The 21,952-nt window shown below is 43.9% G+C and overlaps 1 protein-coding gene and 1 long non-coding RNA gene across 3 annotated transcripts in view; both read right to left on the bottom strand.

Annotated features, from left to right (window-relative positions):
- LOC110347720 (uncharacterized) overlaps positions 1 to 10,655 on the bottom strand; it is a 179,749-nt gene extending 169,094 nt beyond the window's left edge. For both annotated transcript variants that reach the window (XR_015440855.1, XR_015440856.1), the window contains exons 1-2: positions 10,265 to 10,655; positions 1,668 to 1,716 (exon numbers count right to left, since the gene is read on the bottom strand). This is a non-coding gene — a long non-coding RNA (uncharacterized LOC110347720). The remainder of the gene's footprint in view (positions 1 to 1,667; positions 1,717 to 10,264) is intronic.
- A 6,426-nt stretch (positions 10,656 to 17,081) lies between these two features.
- Positions 17,082 to 21,898, bottom strand: Zic1 (Zic family zinc finger 1). The gene is made up of 3 exons (XM_004834405.3): positions 20,595 to 21,898; positions 19,025 to 19,188; positions 17,082 to 18,365 (listed from the first exon to the last, which is right to left on the bottom strand). The coding sequence occupies exons 1-3, from the start codon at positions 21,574 to 21,576 to the stop codon at positions 18,168 to 18,170; spliced, it is 1,344 nt and encodes a 447-aa protein (XP_004834462.1). The 5' UTR covers positions 21,577 to 21,898; the 3' UTR covers positions 17,082 to 18,167.
- Between the last annotated feature and the right edge of the window lie 54 nt (positions 21,899 to 21,952).

Below are 21,952 nucleotides of genomic sequence, written 5' to 3'. Positions count from 1 at the left end.
TTCTGATTAACTTCATTGTAATGGAATTTGTATTCTCACTGCATCATGTTAAACATAGGTAAATATAGAGATGGTACATAACAAATGTTTGTTAAAGGTGAATACATACAATGAAAGATAAAGCAACAGATACAGTGGTTGATACGTGGGTACACATTCTAAATATTCCAGGTCACTCAGAGTTACATAATTAAAAAGCATATTTGGGATATGAATCAGGTATGTTTCTTTCCAATTGTTTCCCTATAACATTATGTGTTCATATTATCCTCATTATGGGCTTCCCTTGGGCAGAAAATATGCTCTTCACTGTCTTTGTACTACAATCAGGGGGCAAGTTGTACAGTACCCCAAAATAGACTATGAGTTCATTGGCTGACTGTTTGTTAAATAATATATTACATATATAAGGGTTTTTTTAGCTTTTTTAAAGGCATTTTAATGCACAGTATGGTTATTAATATCATGTACATATCCCTCTTCTAATGCTAGATCAAAAGACAGAGAATTGTAGTAAAGGGTGTGGTAGTAACATAAACAGTTATGTTTGAGGGAGCCATCTTTGTTTGTTGAAAACTAGTCCAGTTTTTTGGGAGTATTTTATGCACCTAATAATTCCAGACTCAAAAAACTGCAGACAGGGAGGTTTAAAGCACTGCAACTGAAGAAGAAAAAGAAAACTTGGGCCCAGAAAAAAACTAAATTTCAAGGGCACAATGTGAAGGTTTAGTCCAGGATTTTCAAACTTCATTTTTTTTTTTTGGTACCAGGGATCGAACTCGGGTCCTTGCGCTTACGCAGCAGGCGGTGAAAGCACTGAGCTGAATCCCAGGCCCTTCAAACTTCATTTTTAAAATGTAGATCCCTGATCATCATCTCAGACATTATGACCATCCCCCAAGATTATTCTGATGCAAGTCTTCTGAGAAACATAGGCTTAGGGAAAGTGAAGTGACTACAAAGGATGGGCTGAGGAAGGACAGTCAGTTCAGTCATACTTTCCAAGCATGCCATGTTCAGATACATTTCAGTAATAAACATCCATTTGGCACAGCACGGTGAGAAGATAAATCACTTATTTCAGTGTGCTTTAAGAACCACTGCTCCTGAAGACATGCAGGCAATGTCCTAGCTCTGAGGATGGAAGAAATAGGATGCCTCTAATGTGATTGTCTTACAGGAGACTCAAGGGATGTTTTATACTCTAGAGGATATATAGGCTCAAGACAGGATAATCTAGCTACAGTAAATGTAAAGAAGAAAACTGAGACAGAATTCCAGTGTGTGGCAACAAAGCTTGAGGAGAAGACAATTTTGCTAAAATTTTTTAAATTTCACTTGTTCTCATCCCTAATATTCTAGACCTGGTCAGAAGGTAGGGAATATAAACTAAAGATAAAAGTCACTATAAAAACTCAAGCCAGAGCCGGGGATTTAGCTTAGTGGTTTCGCCACCTGCTGTGCAAGTGCAAGGACCCAAGTTCGATCCCTGGTACCAAAAAAAAACACCAAAAAACAAAAGCTCAAGCCTGAGGGAAGGGATGTAGATCAGGGGTAGAGTGCTTGCCTAGCATGTGCAAGGCCTTAGGTTCCATCTCCAGAACCACATAGAAAAATGCATGAAAATCCTGATTTAAACCCAAATTCCAAAATGGAGTACAACTCACCACATTAATGTGTTTTCAAACTCCAGCAAGAAGGATGCAGAAATGAAATCTGAAAGACAGATGGTAATAGAGTAAGAAATAATGAGAACATCAAATGAGAAATAACTCAGAACTTCAAAAGTCCATTTCTCACCAGGAAAACAGACAATCCAGGATCATGCTATAGTAATAATCCTATTTTAAACTCTATAACTATCATAATTTTTGCTACATACTTACATTTCATCATACAATGCACAAAACAACAAGTGCAATATAATAACTAGATCTTTCTGTAGATATCAGAACAATTAAATGGCAAACATTCAAGGAATTGCAGGTTTAAATTATTAAAGAATATTTTGTTGCAAAGTATTGGGAATTAATATCTATATATTACACAAAAATGTCTGGAAAAATCTCATCCTTTAATTAAATTAGAGGTCACATTTTCATATATGTGAAAACCATAGCTGAGGGAGGGTCATTGACTTATCCAGGTGAACACATACGTTGTTCAGGATGAAGAAATGAAACTTCTACCTTTCTTGTTTTAAAGTCCAAATATTTTTACTTGGCCTTTTGACTTATTGCTGATCATCAGATAAATTTATACTTTGATTAGATTTTTCTAGTCTTTTAAGTTCATGTTTAATGGTTTTATTTAAAAATTCAAATATAAGCGGAAGTAGAATATTATCATTAGTCTCCATATAGTCATTGCCCAGCAGTGAAAACCATGCTTTCCCTTACAGTCAATCACTTTCCTCTGCCCAAGGCTATTTAAAGCAAATTCCAGACATCATATAATTTCAGCACAGGATTTAAAACCTAAGTACCCTCTTTCTAAAAGATAGTCACAATATGTGGCTACATATAGTTTAGAGAGATAAGGAAACATTACATTTAAATCATATCAACTCATATTTATTATTTTATTGATAACTGAAAGTTTGCCCTAGGTGGTTTGAAGTAGCAATAAAATGGTTTTTAATAACCATTTTTCAAGTACAATAGTTCTTTCTATATTGCTACAAGTTCATATGACTTTTTTAAAAAAGAAAGTCTTAGTCATCATTTCTCAATCACAGGAACTTCTGAGTGAATTATTCTGATTCCTTTATAGTGACTGGACCCTAGGAATTATAAGATTCTCCACTTAAAGCTTCCATTTTCATTGATTATGATGGTAATCAACTGAATTATTCTTTTCCTCTTGAGAACTATAGAGCTTCTTGATTCCAGTGGCTAATAAAGGCTCTGCTATTGGAAGCAGCTCTCTGTTAAAAGCGCTGAGAATAACAATCCAAAGCACAAGCAGGACAGTGTTTCCAAGAAATATATTAGCTGCCTTTGAAAAACCACTCTGCTTTGTAACCAATATTAATTATATATTAGTCAAATAATAAATATTTCCATATTAAATAATATTATGCTTGGGATAAGTTTCAAAATAATCTTGGAGGAGAAGGGTTTATGTAAATATAAACAAAACCAGGTTGACAATGAGTTGACAAAATTAGAAGCTGGGTGATGGAGGTGTTTTTATATTATTCTCTTTTTCTATGTTTAAAATTGTTCAGAATAAATTTTCTCATAAAGAAGATAAGAAACACATGGAATAATAAAATACATGCAGGACAAAGTCCTCAAGTACACTTTACAAACCCTCCTGCCAGAGTCCTCTCATCCAAAGAACAACTACTAATCAAAGTGGTTTGGGTTACTCACTCCCCAAATGATCCAAAATGCAGTGACAGAGGAGAGAAACAGAAATCTGAGTAATATATAAACTGATCAATTATTTCTTCTTTTTTTATTCCAGATTAATACTACAGTTTCATAGAACTTAAAACACAACTAGTTCCAGAGTATATGAATTATTGCTTGATCCCATGAAGTGACTATTAGATGTAATAAGGACAAAATTTCCCTGGAAAATATTGCCAGGGAATCAAATCAGCTTCAAGGAAAGGAAAACCATGGCTTACTATTTCAGAATAGATCGAAAGTTCATGAAAAGTTAGTCAATATGCTAACACTTTTATAATAAATGTTAAAAATAACAAAATGAATAAATGAATGATAATAAAAGCAAGAAAATTATGACTAAGAATGACAAGAGAATCTGTATTTAAATCAAACAAGTAACAGAAGAAAAAATTTCTGCAAAGTGTAATAAATGACTTGGTGACTGGCGTGTGTCCTTTATCAAATATTTCACTGGAGTTGTCAAAACTTGGTCCCTTGCTTGTTCTAACCCACTTGAACCATGAAAATGGTCATCCTGGGAGCTGAAAAGCTCAGAACAGCCCCAGAGCCAGCCCTCACAGAGTCTGAGGCTAGCTGGCTTAGGCTCCATCCATGGGAGTTCAGGCTAGCTGGCTGCAGATGGGCATTCACACAAAACTGCCCCAAAAGACAAAGACCTGTGGAAGAGGCAGCAACCTCACCACATCACTGCCACCTTCTTGAGAAAGGTCTTTGGAAAATTTTGTATTAACTAAGCTTCCAGAACAAGGATGAGGAAAAAAGAAGGAGGAGGTGAGAAAGAAGTGGGAGAGGAATGAGGTGAACAAAGGAGAGAGGGTAAAAAGATGTAGTGATATACTTTCTACTTATCTACAAGAGTATGTGGCAACCAGTATCTGCCAAAGAGAAATAAAAGGCTAAAAATTTCCCAACCAAGTTTTCTTTTTTTATGAAAAATCATACTTTAGTTTATATATTTTATAACAATATTTATTTTTCTCATTATACCCTGGAGAGAGGAATATGTTTGAAATTTATTTCTGTCACTATAATAATAACCATATTTGCCTTTAAAGATTTTTTGGTTTATCAGTTACTCAGTTTTCTGATCAATATAGGTATAGTCATCTGATAGGAAAGTAACAAGCAACAGCTGCAGGACCTGTAAAATGAATAATATACTACATATACATATAGTCTTCACACTGATCAAGCAAAGAAAATATGCAGAAGAGTTGTTATGCTTCCCTCTTATTTCTGCTACTTTACAAAATGGGATTTGTACAGACTTCAGTGGAACAGCAAACATATTTTACACCTATTTACATATGGCCAGAACCTAGAGTTCACACTTTACCATAGGCATGCCCTTACGCAAATGAATTTAATATTTTATTCATCCTTATCCCTGGTTCAAGAAAATATGTTCTATAACTCATGTAAACAAACATTAGAAAAGCATTTTATTTTCAAATCAAGAGAAAAAGACTTTTTATTTCATTGCCACTTTAACAGAGTGCATACTTCTGAAACAGAACTCTGAGAAAAGTCTTTAACAATGAAATGTTATAACAGGAAGTGCTACCCAATTGCATTTATATCCAAATAAACTAATAAATTAATTTTTCACTAATAAAACTCAATCTTTAAAAGTATTTTTTAAGTCCATAAGCAAGAGTAAACCAAATTACTACTGCTTTGAGATCTGCATTAAACACTTAGGGGGCATCTTGTCCACAGCATTCAAGTTTACAAGCAAAATCTAAAAACCAAGACTAATAATTTATTTACAAGGTCAGAAAGTGAAATCATCACTAATGCAGCATCAGAAATCATATAACCCCTATAGAACGTTGCCTAATTATACAAATCATTTATTTGAAGACACACAAATATATATCATGATTTTGAAATTTGGTACATCAATTATTTCTTTAAACCTGTAAATATTTATTGATTCAAGGATCATAGCATATGAGCTAGATTTTTTAATGTAGTGGATATTCTTAGTTTTCCCAGCTAGAGTGTTATACAGAGTCTGAAATATATCTTGGACCAATAAATTTCAGCTTGCTCTACTAAAAATAGCAAAGCCCTCTGGAAAGATTTATAGGACATAAAAGACGTAGTACATAAACTAGAAACATAGCACTGATGTTATTCAATGCTGATTAACAGTTGGCCTGAATTCCAAATATTTTTCTACTCCATTTTTGAAATTTTCATTAAAAATCTTGGTTTTGCAAGCCATGAAATAGGTAACAACATTAAAGAAAAAAATGTAAATTTTGAGCCTTTCATTATTTTTATTTACTCTAAATGAAGTTTCTTTTCATTTTCCTTTTCTTGCTCAGCAATCTCTTTGTTTGAAAACTTTAACACAATTTCAGGAAATTTTTATTGGTGCATGTTTATGGAATTTTGTACATTTGCTAGTGTGACCACTTAAACTTCCTAAAATTATCCTTCAAAAGATAAATATTGCAAATAAATATCTGATCTTTTATCTGAGTGAGCTTCTATTTCATTCATATTTTATAAATATCACTTCACATCCCCAAAGTATCAACATATATGTGTCTAGTGTTTACTATTTGAGTATTGGTTAAAAATAAATTACTAATTTCAGAATAAAATCATCACTATCATAATATTAATTCAAAAATACTGAGTCTATAGCACTCCAAAAGTTCCAAATGAAAATTAAAATTCAGGCCACTGTTTTTGTTTTTTCTCTCTGTTAAATATTAAAGTACTTATTTGCCTTACAAAGTATGTTTCTACCTATTTCTGTAACTACTCTGAACCTGTGGGTACTGACAGATAAATGTTACATTTATAATCATAAAGATAACTTTATATTTTCAAAAACTGCTATTTACTGACAACCTCCAAGGATAAATGTAAGTTGTATTTGAAATACAAGGTCTTCCAAATGAGTTTTAATTCAGGTGCTAAATTGGTTATGACGTAAGATAATAATTGCAGACAGATTCCTCATATATTAAAAACTCTTAATTTGGGAAGGGTTGTAAGTTTAATTGTAATTTTCATTTGTTGTTTTTCCAACAAATCACTTCGCCATCACCTGTGGAATTCCATTATGAATGGCATTTTCCCCCCTTTTCAGGGAAGAGTCCAAGAGAGAATTCGCCTCTCAATGACCCTGCCCTGTCCCGTGTTTACTCGGTTATGATCCTCAGAGGATTTTGAGGTTGTATTGGAACTAAGAATCAAAATGGTTTTAAAGGAGTTATTCCTTAATGATCTAAACTTCTATTTTAAGCTAGCTATTGAATTCATTTTAAAAGAAAAGAAAAAAGGAAAACTACTTTTGAAATGTAACAAATAGTTCCGTCGCTGATTCTGGATTGCACTCTCCCTCCGTTTATCTTAGCTTTATCTGTCTGCGCGGGGTGAAGGTGGGAATTATGGATTTTTTTCCCTTTTTATTTAACAACAACAATAACACGATCAAATCCCAGCTATGGATCTGACTAAATGGGAATGAGAGATAAGACCAAGCCAGATCCACCTGCGGGAAGAACTTCCCCTCCCGTTGACAGAGATGATTACGCCCCACATCCTTAGATCCACAGAGAAGTTGCAGCGCTGCCATTTCCACAAGAACATACACAGCACTTCCACCCGCCAAGAATCCTCCTAAACTAGGTAGAAAGTGCGTCGCTCACACCTACAAAAGAGTGGACGGGGAAAGACTTGGAGAGGGGAGGATGAGAAGTTAGTAAGGTGGCTTTCAGAAACTAAATCTGTTTCTTGTTCTTATCTTTCCTATTCCTTTCCTGCTCCCTCTTTCCAAAGAAATTGTCATATATATATATATATATATATATATATATATATATATATATATATAGCCTAAATAACTTGAGCTTTCTTTGCAACATTTAAGTGCCTGATAATGAACGATGCTGCCGGGCGCCAGTGGCCGGAGCCTGAGTTCTGGCCGCCAGCAGCCCCTGACGTCAGCTGCCGCGCTGCCTGCGTCAGATTGCAAGCCGGCCAGGGGTGGCCTGGACAAGAGCTGCGGGGTGCAGGGTAGGGGGAGTCCGGACAGGGTTGGATGAAACCCCAGGGGTGGTGAAAGGGGCTTCCCTCGGTGCCCGCAAGAAACTCCTGTTGCAGTTACAATGACAACTTTAGCAGCTCCAGGGGATTAGCGGGCAGCCCAGATTGCAATCAGGTCACAGGGCCCAAGATTGAGTGCAGTCTCCTGGACCAGACAGGGGTGGAGGGTGTAGAGAAGGAGGCCAGAGAGAAACGCAGGGTAAGTCTGTGAACAGCCAGCGCATCCTTCCTACTTCTCGGGTACCGGTCAATGTAATGTTGTTTTGCACCGACTCCAAAGATGTGGACCTAAGAGCAAATGGACCCACTGTTTCTGCCTCTACTGGACACAACTTACCACTTGCATCTATCTGGGTTATATCTCGTCCGTGCTCTGCTCGCTAGAGATCAAAACCTGACCTGGCGGAAGAGGTGGTTGGGATTCGCCACTGGGGGAAATGAACTCAACACCGCAGTTAGTCTTTCCTCTCACCTTCCTCTGCCCACCTCCCTCCAACCCTTCCTTCTACCCCACCTCCTCTTCACTTTTAGGCCAGAATCTAAACCCTCTCAAACTGAAGAGTTCTCAAGATGATGGAAAGGTTTGATTTTCAAAAGGGACTTTAGCCTCTGTGTTACAAAACAGTGTGTTTAACACCTGGAGCAGCCCAAGTCCTAAGGGTGGGAACCCGAGTTTGGGAAATCTTCGGCCCGTGCTTGGGACTAAGTTTACGAGACTTGGTCTGAAACAAACCCTCTCATTCCCGGCCCCTTTCTTGTCTGAATTTCTACGCTATTGGAATGATTTCCTTGACTCCTTACTTGTAATGTTGCTCCGGAATTTTTTTAATGATAGTAATTACATTTCTCCTTTGATATTCATCTTTTCCTCTACATCCAGAGGAGAGGAAGAACTGATTGCAGAGCCTCTGTAAGCAAAGATTTGAGGCCTAGCACTTTATTGTAGTTTTTCTCCGGTAGTAAATTTGGGTGCCAAGAACAATCCCTGCTCGGTCTCAGCAAAACCCAGAGGTGGAATACAGCACTCAGGTGTGGGAAACTGGTGTGGAATCAGGGAACCTCTCCCCAGGACAGCAGCTAAAAGAATTCAGCCATTGAAGGGCTGCAGGCAAAGAACAAGAGCAAGGATTTCCCTTCCTCCTCCCGCTGACATCCTGAGAACAGTCGGAACTCCGACGGGAGTGAATATCTCCCCCCTTCGGTTGAGAACAGTTAGAAGGTGCTGTGCTCCTTGCAAAGAGAAGAAAAGCGTTTTTCTGGCGATACCTTTTGAAAAGTTAGAGCTTTAATGACAACTTAATAAAAGGACACCTTTCCCAGAATGGGCCAGTAAATACCGAGGGAGTCGCTGCTCCCTCAGAGCAAGGTGGCCTCTCTGTCCACCCTCACAGCCTCCTCTCCTGTGAGGCCCAGGCGCTGCAGGTTCAGCCGAAGCGAGCAAGACCCGGACTTTGTGGCCAGCCTGCCTTCAGAGTCTGGGGGTGATGAGTCGAATCAAATTAGTTCGAGACAGGCCAACTTTTAAAAGGCTTTAAAAACCTGTGACTAGCCCATCCTTGTATGCCCCACTGCCTGGCCAATATAAATAGTGACAAGCTAGTACTTCCTGCGAGGACTTAAAACAAACATGTATCTGAACCTCAAAAAAAGTATTACGGTAACTCTACCACTGCCTTCAAGGCATTGCCTGCAGTTAGGATTTCTCTGAGCATTGCCTCAAAGTGGAGGCCTGAAGGATTTTAGGAATTATTCAAAGGGCTTTTGTTTCGTTTCGTTTCTTGCTTATTTGTTTGTCTAAAAGAGCTAGGAATGTGCCTTTTATCCGCTATCCAGCGCTGCCCTTTTCAGGCAGCGATGGGCACGCCGGCCTGACACTTGGTTAAGCCTCAAGACTTACAAAGATCATTTCCTAGAACACTAATTTGAGCGAAATCTGGATTCAGAGCGTAGGTTTACACGCCTAGCTCGAATGTCTAATGTATCAAATCCTCGTTAACGAAGGGCCCGCTCCGTGGCCGTGTCAGCCAAAGGTCAGCCCCGTGCAACAGGGCAAAATGGTTCAAAAGCCCTCTTCCAGCGCCCTGTCTGCCCCTCCCCCCAAAATCCATCTTTCACATTTCAATAATAGAGCACACAGGAGCTCCAAGGAGAAATGCCACGGTTGTTTTTCTTTCCTTATTTCTTTCTTCACATTAGTGACATGTAAATGACGTGTCCTAAGGCAACCGTCACAAAATTAACTTTATTTTTTTCCAGTGGGAAAGGAGTGGTGTTAGTGGCCAAGGTAATTGTCAAAATGTCCTCAAGAGGCAGGTATATTTGAGAAGCTGTAATGCATACAAAGCTTAACTTTAAATACTAATCTCACAGCACTGGAGTAGAAACCATGAGTAAATTTGGTTGGAGACCTTAGTGATTAGAAAGGGCTTAGGGAAAGAGGTAATTCCCCTCCCCCTCTTCCCTTCCCAGTTTAGAAACCCCAGAACGCGCTAATTTTTAAAAGACAGCTTTGTTGCCCGCAGGGCCAAAGAAGATCCAGGAGAGCGGGGCCCGGCCCTTTATTGCTCCCACCTCATTCCGGAGCCCCGACACACTTCCGACTACCCTGGGATCCTCAGCGTTCACACGCCCCGGCGGCAAAGGCCGAATCGGCATGGCTGGCTGTTCCAGATCAGCCCAACTTCTTGGCGCGCGCCTCAGGCCACGCGCGCGCACGCAGTCACCAGCGGCCTCCGCTGGGAAGGTGGCGGGCGGGGTGAGGGATGAACTCGACTTACCAGGTCTGGGGTCTAGATTTCGGGTAAGGTTGGCAGCTGAGAGAGGCCAGGCAGATAAAGTCAGTCCTACCGGAAAAAGGCAATTTGGGCAAGGCTAAGGCTCAAGTGGGGAAAAGGAAAGCGCCTAAGCCGTTTGGGGTCCCTCTTCCCTTAGCCGCCACGACTCCCGCCACAGCCTCCAAAGACTAAGATCGGCCCGGCCGTGGGATGCCCAGAAACCAGCCAAGCAGCCATCGAACCCAGCCTCCGGGTCTCCAGGGCCCTGGCGCGTACCCCGGAACGCCGGGGGGTGGGGAAGGGGCGTCCCCACTCTCCAGCCCAGGAGAGGGTGAACGCCCCGCCTCGGGCTCCGAGGCTGGGGCCGAGCGGAGCGGCTGGGCGAGTCCGCCGCCTCCGGTCAGCGGCTTACAGACCCCAACCCGCGCCCGCCCCCGCCCCTCCCTTCCCTCAAGCCCTTCGCCAAATGAAAAGGGTTCTTTGGACCTTGGCCTTTGGGGAAAGCCGAGGGAACCCATGCTGAGGTGGAGCTTTCTGCTCCGAGGGAGCCTCACACAGGTCTTCATCATTCACTGGGAGTGCGGAGAGTGTACACCGTTCCCCCTGCCCCAATATTCAAACACAAAAAGACACAGATAGTGAAAGGGTTTCTTCATGGTGTCTTCTGCGACGGGAGTTCAAGGAGTCTGGGCCCCTGACCAGGCGCTGGGCACTCTGGCCTTCGAAAGCCTCGGACAGAGGAACTGGAACCTCGTGCCCCAACCACTGTCCTCACAGTGGCCAGGAGGAGGGGTGAGTAGCCCAGCGGTCGGCGGCCGCTTGCGAGGAGAGGCGAGGCAGCAAACAGCCCCAAGCAAACACTCTCTCTTTTGGCCATCCTGGCGTTGTGGGGCTCCGACACTGGTTGAGCTAGACTGAGATTGAGCTCCCAGGCTGGCTAGGAAAAAGAGGCCTCATCCCAGCAGGAAGGTTTCCAGAACCTCTGCCCGCGTCAACTTCAAGCTGAAGGTTTGGCAAGTGGTGGTGTCAGATGAAACGATACTGTGGCTCCTGGATTCAGCAAACTGGCACCACCGTCGGAGCTGGCCCTGGGTTAGACTGCACTGGGAACTGGGCAGTGACCCAGCCCTCTCCTGTTGGCAACGAGGGAAGTGAGAGACGTGAACATCACAAAATGGTTCTACCTATTCAGTTGAAAGTAAAATCTAAGGGAGAATTGGAACCTGTTGGCAACCATTTCTGCCATCCTGGGACACACGACAAACATCCACAGGCACAGACGCTGGTGGGAGAACAGAATGAGCCAGGGATCCTCCGATGCCCTCTCCTGTGTTTGTGTTGGCTGCCCCTTCCCTCTGGTTATTTACTCCCTGTGAAAATAGTACGTTGGCCACAAAATGCATGCAACGTACAGAACTCCAGAAATGTCACTAAGAGAGGAAAGCAGCAACCCAACGCCTGAACTCCGGTTTTTCTCACCAAACCAGTCATTTCTGGTCTGTAAGCCAGGGCAATTTCTTCCCCTAAACATTGTGTGGAACTCCGAGGGACGTTTTGAGCTCATCCGGGCTATGTTAGTCAGTCGTAGGCAAGCAAGCTGGATGCTAGTTGGGACGAATGCCCTGAAGACCCTATGATGGCTGTTCCAGTAAAACAGTACCTAATACCCCAAATGGGGTGCTGGGTGTCTGGGATAAAGCCAGAGGGCAAGAGAACACAGATGAAGGGACTGACAGGGTGGGGTGGGGCAGAGGCCGAATTCCAGGCCGAATCTGAGACAGGGCGGAGGGCAGGCTCCAGGAAAACCTCAGCGCCGCGTCCCTGGCATCTGGGGCCTGGGCTCTGCCTAGGGGCCAGAGGAGTCCAGGGGACGTCTTCTCCGAAGAGCTAGGTGTGTGAGAAAAGCCGGGGTGCCAGCTCCCGGCTTGGGAGGGGACTAGAGGGAAAGCCCTGGATGGTGTCGGATCCTGGGCACCCCGTACCCGCGGATCCTTGGGGAAACGAAGACCCTGCGGGGCCAATCGGCTCGCAGTTAACGATGGCGGCGGCGGTGGCCGCAGGATGCTCGAGACCGTACTGGCGTTGTGAACTCACACCAGCGCGGTTTGAAAGCAAACACGTGTAGCTTCCCTGGCGCACTATTTTGGTAGCTGGCCCAGAGATGTTTCTCAGGCCGAACCCTCGCGCGGTTCCTCTGCGGCCGGCCCGGGGCGGGGGCGCGTCATGCATATTCATCAGCACGTGGAACCGCCGGCCAAGGCGCGCGCATGCGCACTGCCCATCCGTCCCGGCCCCAGCCCGCGGTGGCTATTCGGAAGCGCCCTGCCGGGCTGCGCGGTGGCGCGCGAGGCCCTGCAGACGCGGGCTGCCCGGGCTGCGGCGGAGGTGCCGTGAGGTAAACTGTAATTTCTCCCTCCACACCCACACCCCCCAGGCCTGTGTTTCCCTACTTTTAAGAGATCCTCCTGGGGAAAAATGTCTCTTTACACAAGCCCCACCTCACCCGTTTGCTTTCTCCTGGTTTCATCTTCCTTCACAACTTTGGATTTCTTTGCCAGAGGGTAAGATTTTCCCGGATGGAAAGAAAGAAATTAAAGAATTGCAAGTATGAGTACAATTCACAGTATGAGCTTCTTGCATCTGTTTCTGCCCCGTTTTCTGTAGCTTACTGGGAAGTGTTACAGAAAAGATAGACGTAAAATAACATTTTTGTTTGCTCAGGTGGAAGGAGTAGTGATGGTTGTTAAAGATAATGTAACAACGCGTACCCAGACTTAGCAGTTGATTGCTGCGTGTGCTCTAGGTGGAAATATCTCTGTGTAACTTCCACGACCTGTGTATTCTCCTGCATATGCTTACAGAGCTTCCCACAGCCAAAGAAATCCGATTTCTCAGTCTTGAAAAACTCACCTCTTCTATAGCATCGGTTGGAAACGTCGTACTGCTTTACCTTGTCACTCTAAAGTGGAAACCGACCTTAGGAACTGATGACAGATTCCAGCTTGCAGGGTAAAAATAGCCCCAATTTGGCCTGATGTGTTTCCTAGTGCTCAGAGAGACTGGAGCCAACCACCCGTGCATAGATTAGAGAGCATTGTTCATACTCCCTACTCCTTACCCTGTTTGCGGTAGACTCTGAGAAAGAGGCTTCAACATGACATGTAAGTTGTTAACGCTTTTCTTATTTCTTGCCCCATCTAATAGGTATCATTCGGGAAAAAAAAGTAGACTGCTGCGTGGTTACCCCATAAAAACCTTAACTTTTTACATCTAACCACTTTAAAGGGGTATATATTACAGATGGTAGGTAGGGTAGTTAAAAAAGAAAACTAAAAGAGCACTATGGGTAAATCAAGGCTTTCCTGGCTCTACTGGTATGGATGGGAGGAATCTCTCCACTGCCACCCTATTTTCAAGAATTTTTAAACCAAACAAGATGATATCAAACTGTGACCACCTTTACAAAAACAACACTATTTCCTGTAAGATGAACATATAATTATAAGAACTACATTTAATACTAGAAGGAGGTGAGAACTTTACCTAGAAAGGAAGAAAAATTGGTATTTCAAGCTGGAGAAAGGAAAGAAATGTAAATTGGGAATGTGTAAAATCTGATGTCTTCAGATCAAGTCCACAAATGATTACAGAAACAAGCTCATGCCTTCATTATGAGTGTGCCCGATTACAGTTACTCCTCAAAACATTTTAAATGAATCTAATCCTTAAGACTCAGGACTTTCTCCAAGGCACTTCCTGGAAAGCAGTATGTTCAAGTACCATCTCCAGCAACATTAACTCACAAAGGTACCAGGACACTGATTACACCTTGGCTTCAAAAAAGGCAACTTACAGAAGGTTTGGGACTGAATGATCTATTTGGGGGCTGTGCTACTACTGCCAACCCTTAAAAGTTCTCAGAAAACTTCACAATCAACAAATAATAACATCTAAATGCCAAGCCCATCAGCAAAGAAGGTTAGTGTTATTTTTTTATTGTCAGCTAAAGCCAAAAAAAAAAAAAAAAAAAAAAGATAAGCAGATGGGGCAATTGAAAGGTTACATCTTTCTTTTGGAGGTAGTTTGTTTCTTAAAGGTTAACTTGAATGCTTGACTTTAAAAAATCAAAATCATCAGCTGCAAATGCTTAAAGCAGTTGGGGGTAGCTTTTGAAGAAGAAAACAAAGGATCTGAAATGTTTGAAAATTACTTAGCCCCCATTTAAATGGTGCTTGTATATTTATATGCTTGCTGTATAAATGTACACACACATACCACAACTCATTTCTCTTCATTTCACAAATATGATTGCTTGTACTCAGGCATCTTTATGTTGACACAAAATACCATTTTAATAACCTGTTAGGTGTTCTAATCATTTGATAGTATCCAGAGTACAATGTAGTCACAATACGAACCAGTACAACCTTCTGCCTAAATCAAACTCCACAGCTACACACAGATACCAGCCATTTGCAGCATATTCTGCTCCTGCTAAATAGAGTCTAACAATATATTTCACTGTTCACATTCATGTATTTCAAAACCTAATAGCCCATGAAGAAGAGTATGAAGAATACATCTCAAGAAGCAGACATTAAAGGTACCAGCAAAATAATAGACTACATTTAAGTTTGAAGCATTATTTTAGGTGACTTACATCATTAATGACTTTTTCTTTGTAGTGAGTGTTGAAAAAGAAAATGCAGGAAGGGGTTTCGCATAAATGTTGGCTTCTATTAAAAAAGTTCCTTTGGTGTGAGATTATTCAAATACACACACACAGAGGACTTCTCAAATTAATTGACCTTCAAATAAAGATTCAAAAAATGAAGTAGTACTGAAATAAACATTTATCCCTAAAATGTATCTTTAAAATATTCTACATAAATCATATACCACACATAGTGTGATATTTAATTCTTATACTATGATATTAATGTAAGAGAGGCATTAAGTATGTACAAACAATGAGATATTTATAATTTCAGCTTTGAAGAAAAGTGTATTTAGGAATGGTCAAAGCAAAAATAAAATCATCATTTTCTACCTTCTTCAGTGCACTGCAAATATTACACATATACTGTTATGATTATCATTATCATACTTTTATCAAGTTCCCAGACAGCCTTATCTCTACTGAAAAGGGGAAAGATTATTAATTGAGCAGTTATCTTTCAAATGGAGGTGAGCTATCTTTAATCCTCATTCTATTTTTAGCTATTGGGCTCACTGCCTGGAGTCACTTCAAATACTATCCTGTTAATCAGTTTCTAAACTCCAAAGCTGTATAGAGCCAGCTTTTAGTCTCAAAATTTTTTGGAGCTACCAGCAACTCCTGCTTAGGTGTTAATTTTCTTAAATCTCACCAAATTTTGCAAGGTGGTGCTCTTTTCATAAAAGGCCAATATTACTGTGATAATCACAATAATATTTTTTTTAAAGTTAAACACAATGGTCAGTTTTCTATGGGCTACCAGAAATACAGCAAAACCTTTCCTCATTAAATAAGACTTTGTTGACTAAAAGTGACAAATACAAATAGCAAGAGATAAAAGGAACAAGTCAATAAGTGTTTTTAAAGACAATGTAACATTTTTATTCTATAACTGGTCAATAATATAATCTGAAAAAATTAATATCACTTTAAAACAGATTGAAGGCTCTTAAGGGGCTCTCTTTGCCCTATAACTTCCTAAACACACATTGTATACTACAAGTATCACATCCATGTTCCTCCTTGCCTACAGTGAAGTCAGTTTCTGCAGACAGCTTTTAACACATCCACTCCCTTGCAGCTATAGCCAAGGGCCTGATTTGTGATCTCCAGCTATGTTGTCTGCCTAATGGGGTGATCATGCAAGCTACAACCAGAGACAAAGAAGTCTGCGTTCCTACCAGTGAAGCTAACTTCGTGGAAGCAGCATAGCTTGCAAATCTATCAAACTAAACTGCAAGAAAGACAATCTGATTTAGAGAAAAGGCGTTCTGCTACAGTCATTAAGCACAAGTAATTTAGATTTTTTATATTGTCTCCTCATTTACAAATTTACTGTATCAACGCCAGCCAATGGAACGAATTTCTTAAGTAAATGAGAAATAAATAAAAGAGATAGAAAGATAATCAAATTACATAAAATAATTCTCTTCTCTAGATGTATTTTTGAAAGAACTAATAACAGTAGCAAAATTATAGGAATAATAACATATCGTAGGAAGTAATTAATTTAAATTAGCATCATATTTGAAAAAACATAAGTGAAATGCCTTATGGACATTTACTTTTATACAAAAAAAGAAAGGCTTGGAATAGCATGCATGGACATCCTTGAAAACTAGTTATGGCCATAAATGGTTTAATTGAAGACAGCAATTTAAAATATGACATTGTAAATCTCCAAACTGGTTTCAGACCCAGGAGTTGAATTTGGGGGACAGTAGAGCCCATGGCTGCAAGTTCATTTGCAATGTTGCAGAGCGAGCCCCTGAGCTTCCCACAATTCCCCTACATTAATATTGATGTTGCCTGTGCAATCTATTTCTGTTATTTTTATGGTTGTTATTCTACATCTGCAAAGGTCATTTAAATTATACTGCGGCCGAAAATTTGTTTCATAAATTTTGATATAAATACTAATTACACCCTCTCGGAGAACCAGCAGGGTAGCGTTCATTTATCACGTTTATATGACCTACAATGACAGAAAGGGAAGGCATGAGAGACTGGAGAGCTTTTCTAGGGAACCCTAAGACTGGCATAAGAGGCAGCAGGTTCCTGAGGGGTGAGGGAGTGTGAAGAAGAAATTCCTACCACAATCACTGAGATTTAAGAATCTTTAATAATGTACGAAAGGTTACCAAACAGTTCTGGAAACTAAAGTGTACATACGAGTTTTTCTAGCCATAAATATTGAATAGCTGTAACATGGATAAACTGGCCCTTTACATGCGGATAAATATGGAAACTAGGAATTATATACATATGTGGTTGTATCTTTTGCCAAAAGCAACGGACAGTTATAGTTTATATCTTTTTAATATCACTTTTACATAAACAAATGGAACAGTTTGACACGCAGATCCAGGCTATACGAATTCTTGACAGGACGTGAAACAACATTTTACTGCACTAAAGTACTTAGACTTTGGGACGAAGAAATGTTTGCACTTTATACAAAAAAAGCACATTAATACCAATAATATTCTGTTAGGTCGACGTGGAGACTGTAATCGTACAAAGTAATTCACATTTTGGTACACATTTACTAGAACATTCTTGCCATTCAGTACAAACAGTTGGCTTTCGGCCGCCCACCCCTCCCCCTCCCTCCCCCGGCCCCTCCCCCTCCCCAATGCAAAGACCATAACGCCACGATCCCACCCGCCCGCTCCAACCGAGACAGAACTATTTACAGAATCCAACAGAACAGTTTGAAGCTAATAATTCTGTATTTACAAGAAAGCAAAGCAAAGCAAAAAAAAAAAAAGCCGAATCCCCAGAAAGCCTATCCCAATCTAACAAGAAATTGGCCCTTGGGGTTGGCGGCATTTGGTCAGGCGGTCTCTTCCTCCCCGACCCCACTCCCGCACCTCGGCTACCAAGCCTTTGCCAAAAAAAAGGGAAAATAATAATAAAAAAGAAAGGAAAGGAAAGGAAAGGAAAGGAAAGGAAAGGAAAGGAAAGGAAAGGAAAGGAAAGGAAAGGAAAGGGAAACGTTTTAAGAAGGTCTGATGCTTCCTCTCTCTCCCTCGGTCCTGAGTCTATTGGCAGATTTAAAACAAAACAGGACTGCGGGCTCTGTGTGTTGCGGGGTGTTGCTCTGATTCGCAGGGTTCTTTCAATAATGTGTCTACGCGTGTGCTCAGTCTCTGAAACAGTGTTTTGTTCGGTGTTTTGTTTCTGATTTTAAACGTACCATTCGTTAAAATTGGAAGAGAGCGCGCTGTGGCCGGCTGTGTGGTGCACCGCGGAGGAGGAGGGCGACAGGGAGCTGGCGGCCGGGTTGTCTGTGGAGGGAGACACGATGGTGGGCGGCGTGGAGGACTCGTAGCCCGAGCTGGCGGCGGGCGAAGGCTGCGAGCCCTGCGAGGAGGATTCGTGGACCTGTGGGAATAAAGTTTTGTTTTTACGGAGATAAAGAGCAGGCAAGATGGCCACGCAGGCCAGCGAAGGCAGCGCCCCCCTTCTCCAGCACCCCCCTCCCCAGACGCCTGTCCCTTTTTGGGCGCCCCGAACTCGGTCTGGTTCCCCCTCCAAGGCCCTGCTGCAGAAGCCGCGCTCCAGGGAGGGACAGCGTCCCCGGTACCCGCAAAAGAATGAAGGCTTGGAAGGAGGAGGCCAGAGTCTGGAATGCTTCGCTCCTTCAACTTTGCTTGCCCAGGTTTAGGGGAGCAAGCTCTCAGACTGGCCACAAGACCCCCAACTCTTCGGCTCCAAGCTGCCAGGCGTAATGGCGGCAGCTTCTGCGGCGCCAGCGCGCTGTTGCAGCCCTGGCTCCCTAGCTCTGAGCCAAATTCATCTGCGGCCTCTGCTAAGCGCTCACTTCTCTTTATTTGCGTTATGAAACAGTGAATTTAAAACGGCCTTGGGTGCTCCAATGCCCTCTTCCAGTCCCTGCCCAGCCCTGATCATCAGAGTGGAGCAGTTGGCTTCCAGGCTCCTCTAGCTCCTGCTGCCGCCCAGCTGCCCTTCCCCGCCTGATTCTAGCCCGAGCGCCCGCAGGGCTGCTGCCCGAAGTCGGGCGGCGAGAGCTCCGCGATTACCTTCATGTGTTTACGCAGGGAGCTGGGGTGCGTGTAGGACTTGTCGCACATCTTGCAGAGATAGGGCTTGTCACTCGTGTGCACGTGCATGTGCTTCTTGCGGTCGCTGCTGTTAGCAAAGCGCCGGTCGCAGCCCTCGAACTCGCACTTGAAGGGCTTCTCCCCTGGTGCGAAAGTCGAGAAAGAGAAGGGTCTTATTAGAATGAACCACCTGGCCGTTTTCTAAAGCTTATATAGGAGAAAAAAACAAAAAAGAAAGAAAAGAAAAGAACATAATAAAAGGCCAGTAACCTCTTAGCACTTTGCAAGCTTACAAGTCCGAGACTTCAATATATTCATGTATCTGCAATGAAATATAAATACCTAACCAACTCCCAATTATATCAGATCTACATTTTATTTTTAGGTTGTATTGGTGATGATAATTGTAGTAGTGGTGGATTTTTAGCTTCCAGAGAAGCCGCAGGTCTGAATGCTGGCTTTCCTGCCCAGGGCTATACACTTGATTCAGAGTTGTTTCTACCTGGCTCCTCGTTTCTAGTTTTATTCCAGGCTGGGTTCCCCTGCTGTTTTGCTCTTCTCTCCTCCCCTCATCCCCTCCCCGACGCTCAGTACCCCCTCCACACCTCCCCCACTCGACCCCCTACAAACATTCACACTTTAGGCGCCACAAATTCTTCCCTAATTTAGGCGTTGAAGCGAAAGTTTCAAGTGCCCGTTCTTAGACATCACCCCTGCATACCCAAATAGAGAAGGAGACCGATTTCCCCACCTCTTAGGTGCAAAGGGCCCAGAGAGTCCTGCCCGCCTTAACTTGTAGCTCTGAGTTGCCATGAACTTTTTTTTAACACCTCTCCACCTGCTTTATTTTTAAAGCCCAACGCGGGTACCCAGTGTTTTACAAACACCCCCCATGGAATCTGCATGACAAAAAAAGACTTTATCGCCCTTCACCGACTCCCCTCACCCCTCAAGCCCTCTCTCAAACCCTCACTTAAAATTGGGCTTTTCATATATGCGTAAACGTACAAAGGCCCCCTCAGTTCCAAATTACTGGACTTCCTTCCATCACTACCCTTTTCTTTCGGTCTTATTCTGTTTTGTGCCTTTCTATGTCCCTTAACCCTATCTCCTCAACTTCTTTCACCCTTTCTTTCAACAGAGTCCTCAGTGAAGTCATGGAGTGGGGTGTTGACCACAAGCCAGCGTTTAGTTTGTCTGCAGCTGGAGTGGCTGGCGCCTCTGCGGTGCCGAAAGCCGGCCACCTCGCCTGGTTTCAAGTGCGTCAAGGGCTCTGACAAGCCAGGCTTGGCTTCCTGTTCTCCAGAACCTTTTTATTCCTCATTTAAAAAATCTGTAACCCCCGATCCTTCTCATTCGCAGTCTTTTCTCTGTTTTTCTATAATTTCAAGCCCTGAACTAAAAATCAGGACACATTTTTGCTGTCTGCCTGGTGGAACCTGACGCCCGGACCCCAACGAGGCTGGGATTGTGGATCCCAGCCGCTGACTTCGGAATTTCGGGTCTCAGGCCCGGGATGAGGAAGGGTTTCTTACAACAGTTTGCATACCTGTGTGCGTCCTTTTGTGGATCTTTAGGTTCTCCGAGCGCGCGAAGACCTTGCCGCAGCCAGGAAAGGGACAGGGGAAAGGCTTCTCGCCTGTGTGCACACGGATATGGTTGACCAGTTTGTATTTGGCTTTGAAGGGCTTGCCCTCGCGCGGACACTCCTCCCAGAAGCAGATGTGGTTACTCTGCTCCGGGCCGCCGACGTGCTCCACAGTGACGTGCGTGACCAGCTCATGCATGGTGCTGAAAGTTTTGTTGCACGACTTTTTGGGGTTGGCCAGCTGCTCAGGCTCGATCCACTTACAGATGAGCTCTTGCTTGATGGGTTGGCGCATGTAGCGGAAGAAAGCGCCGGCGCCGTGGTGCGCGGCCATGTTCACGTTCATGGGCCCGTAGCCGTGCAGCTGCGGCGCGGCGTAGTGCTCGGAGCGCGGGCTGGTCACCTGGCCATACTGCTCTGGCCGCGGGTACATGTCCCCTGAGAAGCCGAGCCTCATCTGCCCGTTGACCACGTTGGGTGAAGCGTGGCCCGCCGCCTGCTCGTGAAGCCCGGGGAAAAGGAGGTGGCCCGCCGCGTCCGTATGGCCGTGTGGGCCCCCGAAGCCGCCAGCTGAAGCAGCGAAGAGGCTGTGCTGTGCACTGGCCGCCGCGGCCGCGTCGCCGAAGCCCCGGTTGCGGAACAGAAAGTCCCGCGTAGAATTGAAAGCTGCGCTGGAATAGGAGCCGACGTGGCCCGGGTGATGGTGATGGCTCAGGGCCGCAGCGGCCGCGTAGCCTGGCGCCTGCGACGTGAAGGCCGTCTGTCCGGCCGAGGCCAGCTCGTGCGAACTGGGGTTCAGCTTGAAGGCGCCCATGCCGTCGGCGAACGGGTTGATGCCCAGGCCCACGTCTCGCTCGGACACGTCGCCCGCCGAGTGGTGGCGGGACGCTCCAAAGGTGGTCACACCGATCGCAGGGTACTGGGGGCCGGCGTCCAGGAGCATCGTGGCTGCTCCGGGCAAGCCCCGGCCTCCCCCGCCCCCCCCCCACCCTCGCCCGCCGAGGAGGGAAAATCGGGAGGAGGAGGAGGAGGAACGGAGGCGGAGGAAGAGGAGGAAGAAGAGGAGGAGGGAGGGGGAGTCGACCCACCTAGCGAAGTCTTAGCCTGCAGGCAGCGGCGCGGCGCGTCCGGGCGCCCGCCCGGCCAAGCTCCGGGAAGCCGGACGGCTGCGGGCAGCGAGTCGGGCGGGCTCCGGCGCCCGCCGCGCAAACCCCGCCGGCCCGGCCCGCACTTTCTCACCGCTCAGTCTCTGCCGGGAGGGCCTCGAGTCAAGGCTGCCCGGGGAAAGGCATGCAACATCTCAGCCCCCCAGAAAAACT

This window comes from Heterocephalus glaber, unplaced genomic scaffold (genome assembly GCF_053883595.1).
Source record: "Heterocephalus glaber isolate CG9 unplaced genomic scaffold, H.glaber_assembly_v1.0 deba00001504, whole genome shotgun sequence".
Taxonomy (NCBI): Eukaryota; Metazoa; Chordata; class Mammalia; order Rodentia; family Bathyergidae; genus Heterocephalus; species Heterocephalus glaber.
Note: the sequence above shows the minus strand (reverse complement) of the source record. Positions and strands in the feature narration are given on the sequence as shown.